This window comes from Patella vulgata, chromosome 1 (assembly GCF_932274485.2).
Source record: "Patella vulgata chromosome 1, xgPatVulg1.2, whole genome shotgun sequence".
In the NCBI taxonomy this organism is placed as follows: Eukaryota; Metazoa; Mollusca; class Gastropoda; family Patellidae; genus Patella; species Patella vulgata.
In genome coordinates this window covers 38,745,266-38,762,834 of record NC_065879.2, presented here as the reverse complement: position 1 = coordinate 38,762,834, position 17,569 = coordinate 38,745,266, and the positions used below count along the sequence as shown (strand labels likewise).

The 17,569-nt window shown below is 36.8% G+C and overlaps 1 protein-coding gene across 1 annotated transcript; it reads right to left on the bottom strand.

Moving 5' to 3' along the window:
• Positions 1-2,535: 2,535 nt before the first annotated feature.
• LOC126830964 (monocarboxylate transporter 2) lies at positions 2,536-12,613 on the bottom strand. Its single transcript, XM_050561554.1, has 6 exons — positions 12,527-12,613; positions 9,999-10,222; positions 7,821-7,964; positions 6,387-7,154; positions 3,452-3,502; positions 2,536-2,752 (listed from the first exon to the last, which is right to left on the bottom strand). Exons 2-6 carry the CDS (start codon positions 10,201-10,203, stop codon positions 2,565-2,567), a joined length of 1,356 nt encoding a protein of 451 aa, XP_050417511.1. The 5' UTR covers positions 10,204-10,222; positions 12,527-12,613; the 3' UTR covers positions 2,536-2,564.
• Positions 12,614-17,569: the final 4,956 nt, after the last annotated feature.

Genomic DNA, 17,569 nt, shown 5'->3' with positions numbered 1-17,569 from the left:
TAATTGTTCGTCTCAATCTAAAGATCTAAAGTCAACCGAAACGGTTATATGTAGGCGTAAACACGGTGTATAAATATAAAATCAATCAGATGACAACTATGGTCTCTGAAGCATCCAAGATTTTTCAAAGTGATCAAGGACTATAACACTGTCAGTAATTATCGGAATTCATTGAATATCAACAGGGTTCATCGTCGCATGACCTTAAACAGTGTGTAAAAATTTAATGTCAATCGAATATTAACTTAGGCCTCTAGAGCGCCCACAAGCAATGTGGACGACGGACCGACAGACGTCCGGACGGACGGACGAGGGCGACGACAATATACGACCACATTTCCACGTGGGCGTATAAAAAATGGGTATTTCTACCATAATTATATTTGAATATTGAGAGAAATTTTGAGTGTCCACACTCTTTAAAATAAACTTAAAATTGTTTGTGCTTTCATAATTTAAAATATATTTTTAGTAACTAAAATAACCGCATTTACAATTCAGTATTTAGATTTGTCATAAATCTTTTTGTTGGTACATTTAAGCTTAACCTATATTTGGGGCACTTGTCTGTGTCACCAATAGACGGGCTGATTAACTCTTTTACTTTTGTTTACACCTTTTAAAACGAATTCCCTTATTTGCTATCCAGTTTTGAGGTGAATTGTTAAAGTCACGTTATCTTGAAGAGACGATGTACAAATTTCAAAGATTCCAGACTTTAATTAAACATTGAAAGGTGTACAAAAAATATGTGTTGAAAATAGTTAATGGTTATCACGAGTATTTGGGTTACAAGTTAATTATATTTTACACTTTACGTATCATCTTGCATAATTATGCCATCTTCTTGACCCACAAAACTTATTTTACCCAAATATATAGATTCAAAGGGCAGTAAGCACACAATATATATTTTTTAATTATTTAAAGCTAAACTTTTAGGTCAACGAAAAAGATAGATTTAATGGGATTTGAAAGACACTTAGTTCCCGTCATCAGGACTGGATTCCCAAATTAATTATTAAGGAACAAAACGTTGAATATTAGTAAATTATAATATCAAAATCTACTGAAATGTAGTTTTCTTTATTATTTAAGTTTTAGGCCAACGAAAAACTGGATTTAAGGGGGATTCAAAAAATCTTTAGTTGCTGTTATCACGAATGCACTCCCTTACTCACAGATAATTACTGATTATGTCAAACCAATTTTATCTGAATGTAATGCATTGTAATTTCTTGGTAGCTATAAAGTCGAATACAAACGGCTATTGTAAAAACAATGCAGCTGCTTAAAATTTATTTTAAAATCTTCAAATCATTTGGATGTTAATGCTCAAGCAAAATCTTTGTGTCTATAGGACGTGGTCAATAGACGTACCATGCCGAGTTGCGGCTTTGGACAAGTGTACAATTATTTCTACACACTGGTTATCTCATTCTGTTACTGAACGAAGATCAAACAGAATTATTCTAAACTTAATCAATTAACACGTGTTTCTGACAGATAAAGTCTTATTTTTATTTTCCTTATCTGTCGATATTTTGACCAGAAAAAATAATTTATGTTTTACAAAAGAGAGACGGGGTGGATTAAAAGGGCTTTGTTGGGCGACTTGCCTCGGGGCTCCCACACAAGAGAAAAACAGATCCCTATCATGTCCACACTTTTTGCCTTTCCACAGTCGTTTATTTTTTTATATTATCGAACCAGAAGTGAAAATGCATAGGAATCTGACGTCATAGTTTTGCTAAAGGCGAAGAGCAGACAGTAGCTTTTCATGTCTTTAACCGATATTCAATTAAATTCCTTCATAGTTAATTCGGAAGTAACCATATTTCCGCCAACAAGTTACTAAATTTAGATTATTGGCGAGACTCGTTAACATTAAGAAAGCTGGAAGTGGCAAATGAGATGAATGGGAGTCAAATGACTACCGTTATTATTTCAACCAGCCTGATACTTGGGGGTGGGGGATGAAGAGAGAGAGAGGCTTGGTCATACCATACGGATCTTTATCAGTACGACAGTACAGTAGTTGGAAACAGCTAAACACACGAGGTTTAGCAGCGATCCTATTAACTGTCACATAAGTATAAGTAGGCCTAACCATGGAATTAATATCAATTGACTCCAATGATATATGACATACGTTAGACAGTTTCATGCATTCAGTTGGCCATTGGACGTTTGTCCTTCGAAGATAGACAGTAAGAATCGAGACCAAGGAGTAATATGCGACTCTCTAATTAAACACCCCATTTACATTATGTTCTTGTATTTAATATTTATTATACCCGTTGGTTAAAATATTATTGCTCCGCTCAATATGAGCAGGACTTGAAAAACAGTATGGTAGATTTGAACAAAATTGGTCTTGAACGATTCGTTGATAGCGTGTATCCAGAATGTTGAAACGGAGGGGCCAATTTAGACATTTTCTCCAAATAAGGACAGAACAGATGGATGAACGTCCACTTGGCAATATTTTAAACATAAAATGTTGTCACATAAGAAAGTTAATATTTTATCTCATTTTGCTATGAACGATAGAGATTCATTTTTCATTTATTCGTTTCTTCTGTGGTAAGTGCATCAATAGCACTGTCATGCATTCCTGGTACAGATAGTGTCAGTTCCAGATCTTGTGTTTGTTCTTTTTCTCTTCTTCTTTCCATATCCACGTTGTTATTCTTTGGTTTGGTTAACATCATCCCAAATCCTAGACAACAGCCCAACCAAAACGCACCACCTTTACAAAAATTGAAAAACATATTTATTTAATCTTACTATCAGACCTGCTTGTTATATAACTAATATTTCTTCTTTCGTCCTATAGAAAATCTTTCCACGAAAATGGTTAAAATTGTTGCTTAATGGCTACTGGATAATACACTAAATTGGACACAGAGAGAGGGAGAGAGAGAGAAATGGGGTTTAACGTCCACTCGACACAAACTAGGTCATTTCGGGACTAACATATGGTTTAATTTTATTTCAATAATTCGCTTGCGCGTAGGGGTCTTTAGCAGTGGGAGGAAACAGGAGGACCCGGAGAAAACCCACGAGGTTGGACAGGCGACCCTTCTCCTTGCCACGTACAACCGGGGATTCGAAACCACGCCAGTTGACTCAATGACAGACTTTACGGCACAGCGCGCACGTGCTAACCATTCAGCCCCCCCCCCTTAAATTGGACATACATCTGGGGATAGTTAAGCACCCCATGACAAAATGAACTTTCGAGTCTCATATTAATGATTTTACTAATGAACTTCGACACAAATGATTGACCATCAATAAGCGACTGCAATGCTAGATCCTGGAAAATACAACATGATCACCCAATCCCCACACTTTTTTTTTCAAAATTAAGTATGTATACTGAACTAAAAAATATTCGACTAAATTTCAAAACTTATATATGGTAGTATTCTAATATTCTACTTACCTCCAAGTATGAAACAAATATCATATGAAAGGCCACTTTTGACCAGAGTGGCTGAAAATACAAATATACACATGTACCACTAACAACATAAATAATAAATCAGCATAAGAAAGGCCATACATGTACACATAAAGAAAAGTTCAGCATATGAAAGGAATCAAATGTAAAAAGATTTGATGGAACGAAAGAGAGTTAAGGTTTAACGTCTCGCGAACATAGCCCATTTGGTCATCTTTTAATTTGTATGCGTATATGGAATATTTTACGTGCATCAGTAATTTATACACGGGAACTCGCTTCCCAGTCTGAACAGACCGATAAAATACATTTTTCTTGTCAAACAAATAAAGCGATAAATTTCTTAGTTCAAGTTATTAAGCTGACGAATATCTGGGCCCAATGAACTAAAAAGGTAGCGTCCAAGTATTGCTTAAATTAATTTATAAAGAAATTGTAAAATTAAACAAAATGACTAGTCATCACAATCCCGCGCCCTTGCACTTGTTTGGAAGGCATAAGGAAAAACAACTTCTTTGAAGGTTTGTACAATAACGATTGACTACCTCAATCAGCTGCTGTATGTTAAACAGTAAGCTTATACATCAGACACAACTACTTTAACAGGTTGAGTGCTTGTACAAAGTTTCATGAAGATATCTTGAATGGTTTTTGAGATACGACCCAGAAAGAAAATTGAACACCAAAAAGTCAAATTTCTTTCCATGGAAACACAAAATCATATTAAATCCCAGAAATTCCAAATTAGCAAAAGGTAAAACTGCTATAACAGGTTAATGTTTGTACAAAGTTTCCCGACGTCAAAGTTTCAGAAAGATATCTTGAACTGATTATGAGATATGCTCCGAAAATGAAATCGGGACGGACGGACCGACGGACTGACAGAAGGACGGACCCTATTTTAATATTCCTCCCTAACTTTGTTCGGCGTGGGATAAAAACAAACAAAACATCAGAAATCTGAAAAAAATCGCCATTTTTCAAAATTCTTTAAAAAAAGCATCTTTTAGTACAGACTATGGCAGATTACCAAAATGATTTCTTTACTTTTTTTTATGTTATCAGACAACGTGTTTACTGATCGTGCAAACGGACAGAATCTGGTTGAACTGTTGTACATCACTGTAATGAAGTCAGCGAATTTCAAGAAGCTGAAAATCAATTTACATGATGATTCTACTTTATATTCAGTCAACCTTTGACTAAGTAAAAAAGTATTCAAAGGAGGGTGGATTTAACATATTTAATCCTTGAACATGTAGATTACGATCGGAATTAACGGTCTAGGCCATCTCACTGTCCTAAAATAGCTGACAAGAACAACGATGGACTTATGGTGTTGGGATTATTTAATTACTATAATTCACATGATGAACAATGGTCAGTTGCTTATCAAAAGAACAAAACCAAAACGGAAGTGGTACCAAATTTCCAAAGAATATACCAGGCCTTGTACACGCTATCACTAGATAATGGTGTTTAGGGATGGGGGCATGCAGCTAAAAATATGATGGCAGTGTCACACAATTTGATTTAGCAAATTTTAACAACAATCTAAGTAATTTTAAAAACTGTTATATGCCACCAACCCGTACGACATTGTTCTGATAACTTTAGAAAAATGGGAATTTAGAAGTATCCATGTAGTTCTTTCTATTTATAATCTTTCTTTCCCTTTTCCACCTTTTACATGGCAACTTTCGTTGACTTGCTGGTGTAAATTCGGAGTAAGGAGTTTGAATTTACATTTCATGTCTTTGAGGTGGAGGAAGGATCAGTACATGTATTAGCAAGTAAGTTCGATTAATATTCAAAGAGCAAAGAAATAAACTAAAGTTTTAATTAGAAAATCTTTGCGCTTCTGTATAACAACCAAGGGATAACTCTTGACATTTTATATAAAAGAAGTTAAAGTGTTCACAATTCCTTAGATGGTTATAATTGAATTCATGAACATTAAATTTCTATACATTATACATGCCTTTTAATAATAATAGCCCGAAGACTTTACTTCTGTAACGCAATGATTATCACTGACGAACACAGTTAACTCCAATCTTTAGCATATAAATAAATACAAAATCCCAACGGACTTAATCAAAATATCTACTTGATTAATTTTCACAGATTACCTATCTTACAGGAAGTGGGGGTCATTTATGACACAATAATTTATATTTTTGTCGAGTTAAAAAATATGTTTCTAATACTTCGTTCAATTTATCTCACATATTGGCCCCCTCCTAACAATGACGCCCTGAAAGCTAGACTCAATGGTTGTCTATGCGGTGAAACAGGTGAAATGAAATGAAATGAAATGGGGTTTAACGTCCTACTGTTCTGCTCCGAACTGGGCTAATGAAGACGGGCATACGCCATACAGTGTGCTATGAGGGAAATATTGCCCGGGCAGCGGCACTACGGCCAACTCTTATATCGAATTTCAACGTCAAGGGATCTTTTACGTGCACGCCAATGTGTACACGGGACCTCGGTTTTTCGTCCCATCCGAACGACTAGACAGCTGCCCTTGTCAGGCCCTCCGTCCTGCATCACTGACAAGGGGGAACCACGCCGGAAAATCTGGATGAACTTTCTCGGCCAATGCAGGGATCGAACACCCGACCTCCAGGCTAGCGAGCAAGCGTCTTACCCACTTAGCTACCGTGATCCCCCGGCGAAACAAGTACCGCAAAACAAACGTTTTTTGGGGGGCAATTTATGTGAACTACACAAACAAGAAGCGGTATCAGACAAAACTTCCCCGAGCACGGCACATGTCAATGGGTCAATAGTTTGAACTTTAGCTTTAAAATTCAAAGCCACTAGAAAGAAGGACCATTGGTCATAACGAAGCCGCTAACCCAGTTGTTTAAAATGCAAAACCACAAACTACAGCTCAAACATCTATACTTACCAGCTAGAGGTGGTCCGATAACAGCTGAAATTCCAATAAGAAGAGCCAAGAGTCCATAGCAATAAGCCAGGTTTGTAACTCCGACGTAATCGACTGATATGGGCGTGATCAGACTGTCCAGGGCACCACTATACAGTCCACAAGCCAACGCAAATATCAGCTGTAGTCCATACTTATCGGAGTACACAGGAAATACGGTATATATGGATCCGAGGACACCCATGATGCTTGTGTGTAAGATTTCGGGTTTAATTCTTGGGTCACTTGCTACGACACCCATTAAAAGCCTACCAGACAAACTACCAAGTCCTTTTACGGTGAATAAAGAGGCGGCTTGATAAGTAGTTGATCCCTTGTAGATAACGTAATTTGCTAGGTGCACCACAGCAATATTTTCTGCAACATATAAACAGCCAAAGCTCATCAAATAGCTCATGTAAGAGACATTTGTTACAATATCGCGATATTTTATGACGATTTGCACAATAGATTTCCACGCTGTAATATCCCTGTTGCTTTTATTGCGTTCGATTGCTGACGGCTTCATTAAGTACCCCAAAACACAAGCATTGAATCCGAAAGCACCTTGGATCAGATAAGCTCCTTGTACACCATATTTGTCTGTGAGTAACTGTACCATGACACCGGTAACCAGCAGTCCCATTCCACTACCCGACATAGCAATGGCTGACGCCAAGACTCTTCTTTTAATGAAATAATGGCCCACTATGGTATTTGATGTGTTTAGCACCAGCCCAATTCCGAAACCTACAAATACGAGAAAATGTACTGTGATGTTAGATACAATTATAAAATATTATCTATGACGTATTTAAAACTGAACAACTTTTTTGTTATAATTCATTGCTGAACTTTAAAGCTTTCTATATTAAAACAAAATAACAAAAGTATTTTTAATCTACGTTGGGTTTTATATCTCATATCCACCATGTGGTTACACGGCCGAATATCACACTAGAGATAATTTCTCTGTTCAATTAGCCCACTTGATTTGAACGTTGAGCTAAAAAAGCAAATATGTCACATGCCAATGTACTACGACATCAGAAATGAAATGACATTTATTGTTTTGCTTTATTACTCGCCCTGTGAAGATGAGCAGTGTGTTGAGACCTAGGGTATACAAGGATCTCGGTTATTCGTCCCATTTAGAAGATTTTCTTTGCCAGACACTCCACCCTGCATCATTAACGGGGAAATCAGGCTAGCAAAACCCGAATATCGACTGGTTAGGGAGTCACGGAGACTTAGGAGTAAGTTACTGAGCCACCGTCGCTCACGCCCAACGTCACAAGTAAACAAAACGAAATTGACCTCTGATTGTAATCAGATTGAAAAGTATTTAGAATTGATTTTGGAAATAGTATATTCATGTTTGATATTGGGTGGATAAAATAAATAAATAATTAATACCAGCAATGACACCGGCTGTAAGTGTAAGTCCAGTTACACTCGTGCTCAAGTAAGCACCAATCATTCCAACAAGAATGATAATCCCTGCCAGAAACGTTGTTCGTCCGCAACCAAGTTGACTTGTAATGATTCCACAAAGAGGACCTAAAGAAACAGACTGAATTTTACAATACTTGTCACAAATAAGCTATTTTGACAACAGTCCCCTCTGATCAGACTCATTTGATTTGGGTAACAATAATGAGTTCAGTTGTTCTGTTGAGTGGGTATCTGTTTACATTTAAAATTTTGGTTCACAGATATAGCCAGATATAGAAGAGATATAGCCAGCATTGTGGTATTTAGCTGATTTTGTATTCGATTAATAGCAATTTAAGCCAAAAACGAAACTAATAAGCAAATGACCGACCCCACCCTTGGTATTTAAATACGAAAATTTAAACATATAGATTTTGTCATATTATCAGGAATCAAAATAATACACCAGAGCAGCTTAATTGCACACTTTATTTTGACATAAATCAAAGTGTATATCGTTTTTCATATATCATTGAAACTGTTATGATAAGCAAACGTAAAGAATGAACCAGAATCTCAATATATTACTGAGCCACGGTGGCTCAGCGGGTAGGGCGTTGGCTCGCTAGCCAGGAGGTCGCTTGTTTGATCCCTGCAGTTCATCGTGATTTTCCGGCGTGGTCCCCCCTTGTCATTCGTACAGTCGTTCGGATGGTACGAAAAACCGAGGTCCCATGAGCACATTGGCGTACACGTAAAAGCTCCCTTGGCAGTTGGAATTCGATATAAAAGTAGCCGTAGTGCCGCTGTCCGGGCAAAATTTCCCTCATAGCACACTGTATGGCGTATGCCCGTCTCTATTATCACAGTCGGGGGAGAACAGTAGGACGTTAGACCGCATTTCATTTCAATATATATACTCTTCAAAACAAGTAGGGGATATTGAAATGCAAATACCTATGCAGGTTGTGATATGATAAATAGTCATGGACACTTGACATGCTTTGAGAATATGTTCACAGATGAAGAACTTATCGCCCCAACAGAACTACTAAGCTGCACATGCGACACGCAATAGCGCCATACACGTGGGAGGGGTTCATTGTCAAATTTGACACTTCAAGGAAGAGTTGATGAAAACTGCCGCGTGCTGATTTATCTATCCACGTTTGCTTTCCTACCGGTTCTTGCATAAGATTTAGTGTGTTACGTTTAATTTGATCGAGAGACGTGTTGGTCGACGTCAACGTCAACCGACAACATTGCACGAATTGGCCGTGGCACTGCAAGAGGAGTTAGTCAGATTGCCCCAAATCGTGACTGGACGGTTGATTAGGAGCATGCCACGACGAATTGCTGAATGTCTGAGGATTGGTGGAGCAATTACTCATTATTAAGACACAAATCAAAAACGTCCATTTTCACTTTTGACAGTGTATCTCTTTGCGAGTGAAATGGGACCGTCAGATAAGCCGCCCATATGAACTGTTTATGTTCATGTGTAGGCAATTGGCCTGTTATTAACATACACTCGTTACCTATAATAAAAACAGCAGTGCATTTCCGCAGTTTTGTATTATTTCTGAATATCCCCTACTTTTCTTTTTTTTGAAGACTATATTACTACCCGACGTACTATATATCGACTGTGAAGTACATTATAAGAGAGATAACTCTAGCGTTGTTACGCTTGAAAACAACCAACAAGACGAAATTAAACGGGTCTCTTTTTTCGGATGGTACGGAAAACTGAGGTCCCATGTACCCGTAGAGTAGAGCCTCCAGCGTTTGTGAAAGTTAATATATTGTCATTATTTACCAGAGAAATTAAAAGCCTTAGTTTAAAGATTTAGTAATGGTGCCATATTGACAACTGGTATTGTTCGCCTTCGGCTCCTGTAGCAAGGCTTCACAAGGCTACAAATATTTATCATTCTATACTCAATAACATTTTGGCGACTTCAGTGCCCCTACTGATAAATAAAGCCAAGAAGCACTCACCACCAAGGCACTGATATTGTGGCCAATATTAATATGGCTTCATGGTAACATGTAACTATTTTAAAATGCCCCCCGCCTCCCCCCCCCCCCAATAAAAACCCCTTCTCGCCGAGGGATTAGTATGACAATAAAGATATGTTAAGTGATCAAGCATATTACCCGGTACATGCATCATGGCTATCTGAGTAGACCCCACCCAAGAAGCCTTGGAAATATCTGTGGTAAGGTGCTCCAAAATAGCTGCAGTATATACTCCAGTACCGTGCATAAACGCTCCAAATACGAACATCCCAAAGAAAGATGAAACTAAAATAATCCAGGCCTTTCCTCGGTCTATATTTGGATCATCAGTTGTTATTTCCATTTCAACCAACTATTAATCACTGTAAAAAAAAAACGTATTATGGAATTCAATTAAAAAATACCAATATAATTATTAAATTATATCATTACAGTGGGGGAAAAACAGGGGACCTGGAGAAAATCCACAAGGTTGGGTATTCCTTGTCACGTTCAAGCTTGGGATCGAAACCACGTCATTTGACTCAATGACAGACCTTATGATCTAAAGCGCACACATTAGGCCACTCCCCCATATATATATATATATATGGGTGAATGAATGAATGAATGAATGAGGTATTGAAAAAAAACCCCAAAAAACCCTGATGATGAATTTCTAGTTACTGCTGCTAAAACCATTTTGCCCAACCACAATATTTTTTTCAGTCCTGCATAAACTCGATTCCATTCAGTTTTCGACTCAATGAAAATACCAATTATAATTAATTACAAAAATTAAACCAGCGGTTACCATGCAAGATACGCCCACATTTTGCAAGAGATATACAGAGAACAAACTAAAACAAATGTGATTTATTTGTAGAATCAGTGACCAAAATCCAGGAACTTACGGTCCAATATAATATCAAAAGGAACCAAGATTTTTTTTGTTGGATATAAACATACATGTCAAATTTCATCAATATCAGATAAAAATTGTGACTTCTAGAGGGTCCACATTCCACAAACTTGGTATTACATACTTTTACACTATTTGCGTACAAGTAGTAGCAATTTTGTCTGGCAGTTTTCACGAAATTCAAACTCATCATTATGGTAACAGTGATATATTTAAACCGTTTTAAATTGGATAAAAATTTTGACCTCTAGAGGGTCCACAAGCTAAAAACGTGATTTTTCATACAATCGGAGGCCATAACCCAGGAAGTCATGGTCCGATATATTCAAATATCGACAGATACCGAAATCGTTTTAATATAAACATATATTTTAAGTTTCATCAAGATCGAATAAGAAATGTGACTTCTAGAGGGACCACAACCTTGGTATTACATACTTTTACACTATTTGCAGCCATTTTGGGGGGTTGGATGGCCGAATGGTTAGCACGTACGCGCTGTATCATAAGGTCTGTTATTGAGTCAACTGGCGGGGTTTCGATTCTCCGGTTGTACGTGACAAGGAGTAGGGTCGCCTGTCCAACCTCGTGGGTTTTCTCCGGGTCCTCCGGTTTACTCCCACTGCTAAAGACCCCTACGCGCAAGCGAATTATAGAAATAAAATTGAACCATGTGTTAGTCCTGAAATGACTAAACTTAGTTACGGGCCTGGGGGCCATAATCTATGAAGTTACGATCCGATATGCGCGAATATCGAAAGGAACCAACCCGAGATAAATGACCTTGGGTGTGACTTGTGGGTAATCAGGTTCTTGCATGGAAACATTGGCACACAAATCAGATCTTCTGAGGCTTATCAGGTTTTGGCATGGAATATGCTTATTTTTATATCAGGTTAAAGCTATTATAGACTTGGTTATCATATCAAATATATTCACAGTGTCTTCATAATTACAGTCAAGATGGATACTAACATCTACGTTCAATGGCACCCTTATCTCAATTTTGGGAAAAATGTGGGTTATCAGGTTCTTGCATGGTGCCACAGTTAAATAAACAAATATTTACATTTCTAGTCGCATGACAGGCAGCATTTTCAGTATTATTAAATTAAAAGGGCATTAAGGAAGATTAGATAAAGAGCTGGCCGTTTTCACTAGAATAGTTAAAAACAGATAATGTAAAGGGAATATGCTGAAAATTCCAGTCACATTTCTCGACTCGGAGATATTAGCGTTTGAATTTTAGGCCTAACTCAATCAGAGCGATAAGAAACATAGTCTCGATTATCCAGATTTTGGATTAAATCATCAATGAGCGCAAATCGGATTCAAATCCAGCGAAAATTCAACACATAAGATGGCATCGAGAGTTTTTTTTAGGGTATTTTCATGTAAATAAATGTGTGTGTGTTTGTTAGTTGTATTTTACGTCCGCTTCCACCGAGGTGATATTGCAGACAAACTTTATATAAATGTCTAATTAATAGTTTATATAACATTTCAGGCCCAAAGAAAGACCTGCAATAGACAGAGTTAGATCTTGCATAACGTATGTTTATTTAGGTGAGGTAAATATATTTGTTATGTACACTGTACAGTCATGGATAATCTATACTGCAGAATGGTATTGTTCCTATATTTGTTATGTACAGTCATGGAGAATCTATTCTGCAGAATAGTATTGTTCCTAAGAACTTCCATATGTAAACCCACGTTTCATTTTGTAAATGTATATTAAGTTTTAATAAAGTTTTACAATTACCTGACACAGTCAGCATACGGTTATATTCATAATTAGCCACCGTTGAGATCTTGTAGGAAGTTATTTAGTTTGTGTTTGAAATGTTTGACATGCTCCTAACTGTAAATATTAAATTACACACAGTCATTATAAGCTAAGAATAGATTCATTATACGTATTATCATACTATTGAAATATTTTAAATAATCACACGCAAAGTCATGGAAACCAAAGTCTGTTCTGCACAATCGTACATATACAGGCAGTTTTTTTTTTATTGAAGCCGTTACATGTAATAATAGTTAATCTAAACTAATGAGCTGGCCTTCCCTTTCTTTGATTTGGGTAAAATGTTATAAAGTGTTGATTTAACTAAATAATATGATGCTTCGATTTTGTATGCGAACTGGGTGTTGGTCTACATTTAAAGCCAATGTTGAGATAAATAACACATAGTTAGTTTAAACAATATTTTATTCATTTGAAAAGGATTGAACAACAGGCACAGCCTATATAAGTTCTTTCCCAGGGATACAGAAAATAATAAACGATAAATATAAACATATACATAAAAATAAGATTAAATATAATAATTTGTAAAACCGAACTTATATACAGTTTCATGTGGAAATGACATATACGAAATATAGTTGATGCAATTATTTGATATTATACAACAATATGTAAAAGCGAATAAAAACCTTTTGGTACTTTTAATAAAATTATGGACTGCTTCAAAAATCAAAATATTAGATGTAACCGAAAGATATGTAGAGCCATTTAAAATTAGATCTAGATTAATAGTTTCTGTGAATACCTTTAATGAATTTAATAGTTCGATTCTGATAGCTGAATAAGATGGACAAGAGAAGAAGAAATGGGAGTTATCTTCATCCGATGAATTGCATTTTGGACATATTTTTGATTCAGATAGGTAGTGGTGGAAAAGATGATTATTTGAGATTACTAGATTTATTTCTTAGTTGGCAGTGAATGATATTTTCCTTACGGTTTCCATAATAAGAGTAACTAGGTTTTTTATGTATAGGATACTGACTCAGGAGACTGGACTTAAAAAAGTATTGGGAGACGGCGATAACACATAGTTTGTTCAACTGTCGGCCGCTAGCAAAATATTTCATCATTGATTCAGATACTGATATTTTTACGGTAATATATCTGTAAACCTTTAGTTCAAATTAGATTTGAGGCTAAATTCCTAACAAATATTTGAATTGAAACAAAGCATCTATAGATATGTTATTTTCTCCCTAAAATAGATATATGGCAAAACCTAAATAATACTGTAAGGGAGTGGCAATTGTAATAGAGAAAACAAAATAAATAGAGTGGCAATTGTAATGAAGAGAAAACAAATAAATATATGGAGTTTAATGCCTAACTGTTCGGTATCAACCTGGATAATGAAGATGTACGCACGTCATACAATGTGCTATATGGGGAATTTGGTCCAAACAGCGACGTTACTGTCTACGTGTGCACGGGACCTCAGTTTTACATGCCATCCGAATAACTAGACACTGCCCATCACCCCCTCCCCCAAAACACCCCCCCCCCTACACACTTCCTGCACCACAGACAAGGGGAAACAACGCTGGAAAATTTAGGGAACTGTCCAGGTCAACACGGGGATCAAATCCCGGACCTCCAGATTAGTAAGCCACGGACATGGGGGAAGGGAAACACACCGGAAAGTGGCACTACGACTTACTCTTATGTCGAATTCCAACTGTCAAGAGATCTTTTACGTGTACACCAATGTGTACACGGGACCTCGGCTTTTCGTCCCACCCGAACGACTAGACAGCTGTCCTTGTCAGGCCCTCAGTTGTGAGAGAGAAAAAACTGATTAAAACAGAACTGTCTCAAAACATATAATTTATTAAATTTGATGGCAATTACGTTAACAAAAAATAAACCGGATCTTAGTAAAAACACCTTTACACATACACCACGACCTCGCAAAGACTTTAAAAAATCAGTCAGATCGGGTAATTCCTAAAAGTTAAGGCTCACTGTAAATTTGGTTATAGGCGGTGATTGTTGACGAGATCGTGGGTTAGGTTTAAGAATTTGGGGGAGAGATCAAGTCTCCACATAAGCACTGACCTAGGATGATGTAAATTTGGTTCTTGATATTTCCTACTATTTTTATTAAAAACACATACAAGGTTGGTGTCGCTATTTTTTGGTGTTGGTGGCACTGATGGTCTGCCTTCGGTGCGGCCTGTGGTATTCTGGTATTTTGGTTTCCGAAGAAAAGAGAAGAAATTTGAGGCTCTCGGGTGAGAGCCACATTAGTGTGTTTCCTACTAAGGATTGGATTTTCTAAAAATGAGTTTTTTTTTCACTATCCCGGGGTTAGGGCTACGGATTCTTATAACCAGTTGATTTTATTTTCTAAGGGGTTAGTGCTAGGGTTTGATATATTCTTTGCTTTGGGTTAGGGTGAGGACTGGTGTTATTTAGTCTAATTTAATGTGCACTAGGATGTCGTTCAGATTTTTATTTTTAGAATATGCAGTTATAAGTTTCTGTGTAAAGATTTTCGGGTGATTTTCTTGGAGATCACTATAGTGTTTTCTGATGATTATGGATGCACTTGCTGCTGTTGCGCTAAATAGAGCTACAAAAGGGGCTATGGCGCTAGCCGTATGAATATTCAAACCTACGGGGGCTGTTGTTTTCAATTTGTCAATCCAGAATGTTCCCCTTGTTAGCCTTAACGTTTTAATTTCTTCTATAGTTTCAAAATCGCCCTTGGCCTTTTCTATTGGCGTGACAATGAGATCAGAAATGTCATGATTTGGTTGGTTGAATTTAATTGAGAACGGTTAGTCTTTTCTGGTGACTATGTCTGACCGGTGACTATGTCTGACCGGTGACCGTTAATTCTTTCCCTAAGTGCATTTTGAGTTTGTCACATTGTCTGTTTGAAATTAGATAAATAATGTTTGAACTACTGCATGAAAGTTGGTCTAATATTGGGAATTGTGTGCCAGATGTTTTGTTATGGAAATGGTCGGATATGTTTATGATTTTGCATGGTTGACATCTTGGGTGGCCACAAGTTTTGGTTTTAAGTGCTGATTGCATATTATGTGTCTTTGGCGGCAAGTTCAGCTAGGGTGTTGCTTTTTATACGTCGGAGATTGCGTTTAGAGTATCCCCTTTCTCTCAGTTTGCTAAATACAAGCATACATGCTGACTCAAAGTCGGTCTTCTGAGTACATATCCTATGAAAACGGAGAATCTGAGATTTTATGATGCCAGAGAAGGTATGTTTGGGGTGAAAGGATCTCTTGAACAATATGTGTATCAGTTTCTTAGAAAAATACTTTAGTTATCAGTTGGTCCGTGTTTTTGGTGTTGCTACTTTTAAAGACGGTGGTGTCAAAGAAATCTATGCTGTTAAGACTTAAATTTGCGGTTAATTTGACAGATGGATGATGATTTTTCAGAATGTTGAAAAATGTCCAATATTCGTCTAGTGTGTACGTCCAGACTGTGAAAACGTCATCTAGAAAACGTCCATAGAAATATGGTTTTAATGGGTAGAGTGGCGGAACTTCACTTTCCCACTCCACCATGAAGAGATATGCATAACTCGGACCAAATCGTTCTCCCATCGCAGTTCCGGAAGACTGGAGGTATACTTGGTCGTTGAAAGCTAAGTCATTCCTCCACAGACAAATGCCGAGTAGTTCGAGGATTTCTTAGTCCGGCTTGGATGCTTGCGGGTTCCTAACAAATGGTTTCCTAACTGCTTCAATACCTGTGTTATTATCGATGTTCGTGTACATGCTCTGTACGTCGATGGATATAAATATTTGTAGGGTTAGGGTTAGGACTAGCCCTGTGATCAAACTTGAAGTTGACCTTATGATATAGATCTAACCCAGCCAGATCGTGGATGGGAGCGACAAGGTCCTGGCAAGGCCTTTGCAGGTGGGGCGTGGTGGGGTTCATGGTAGGAACGTGAAAAGGGTGATAAGCCTTTACTTCATTCCGTGGGTATGGAATAGTGTTGTGGCATTCGAACTTAAAAACTACTCACAAAAAAATCAAATATTTAGCCAATATCAAGCACACATTCGAATAGTATTCAAAAAGTTGCTGTTAGTTTACACTGCCAATGAAAACGCCCCTATCAGATGAGAATCAGGCACATGGTAAGACAGTCGTAGAGAGGAATGAATTAAATGAGTGTATTGCGTCTAATTATCTTACTCAAATAAAATGATTTTTTCCATGATAAAATAGCTTTGGTCCCTAAAATTTCTCTTAGTTATGTTGTTGTATTAACGTAAGCCTTCATTAAGAAATAATAATAAATTCATGATATTAAAATTTAATTTCAAATAGGCCTATAACATTTTTCACTAAACACATTTGGGATTATTGATTTATCTTTTTACGAATGATAACCCCAAAATACTATGCTTATGGCATGTCATTAGGCCTTCTAATACCAAGAAATTGGCCATTTTAAACCATTGTAGGCCTTTAGATAAGAGTGCCCTTCCTTCCGTAACATTAGATATAAAGTAATTTTCTTTTAGCGTTTTTTGTTTTCATTTTGTTTTTTGTTGGTTTTTTTTGGGGGGGGGGGATGTCTCTTAATTATTTTAAAATAGTATAATTTATACTTGAATCAAATGGTGTTATATAAAACAGTAACAAAGGGCTTTGTTTACTGCGGTTTTGAGTATTTTTTTCGTTCTTGGGATTCTACATGTAATTTGGGGCGTCATCTAAATGCTTAAATTGCCTTACAATAAAATAAACGGGTGGACCGTAGCTGTATTTCCCATACTAAAAGATAACGAATGAGAATTGTTTTTGTGAATGATGGTATGTTAAAATTATGTGACCCGGGCCATTATCATTATTCTCTATATATATATATATCCATATATATATGTCGTCATCACGACGATTGCCCTAAGTTAAAATTGATTTTAGTTAAAATTGTCACTAAAATAGGTTTGTGAAACGCCACTATTTTAAGTTAAGATAAAATTCTAACATAAAATATTATTT

Coding starts and splice junctions, on each gene's coding strand:
- LOC126830964 (XM_050561554.1), bottom strand. CDS start 10,203: ATGGAAATAACAACTGATGATCCAAATATAGACCGAGGAAAGGCCTGG. Junction 3,503..6,386: donor TATCGGACCACCTCTAGCTG/GTAAGTATAGAT, acceptor TTGTATTTTCAG/CCACTCTGGTCAAAAGTGGC. Junction 2,753..3,451: donor TATTTGTTTCATACTTGGAG/GTAAGTAGAATA, acceptor ATTTTTGTAAAG/GTGGTGCGTTTTGGTTGGGC.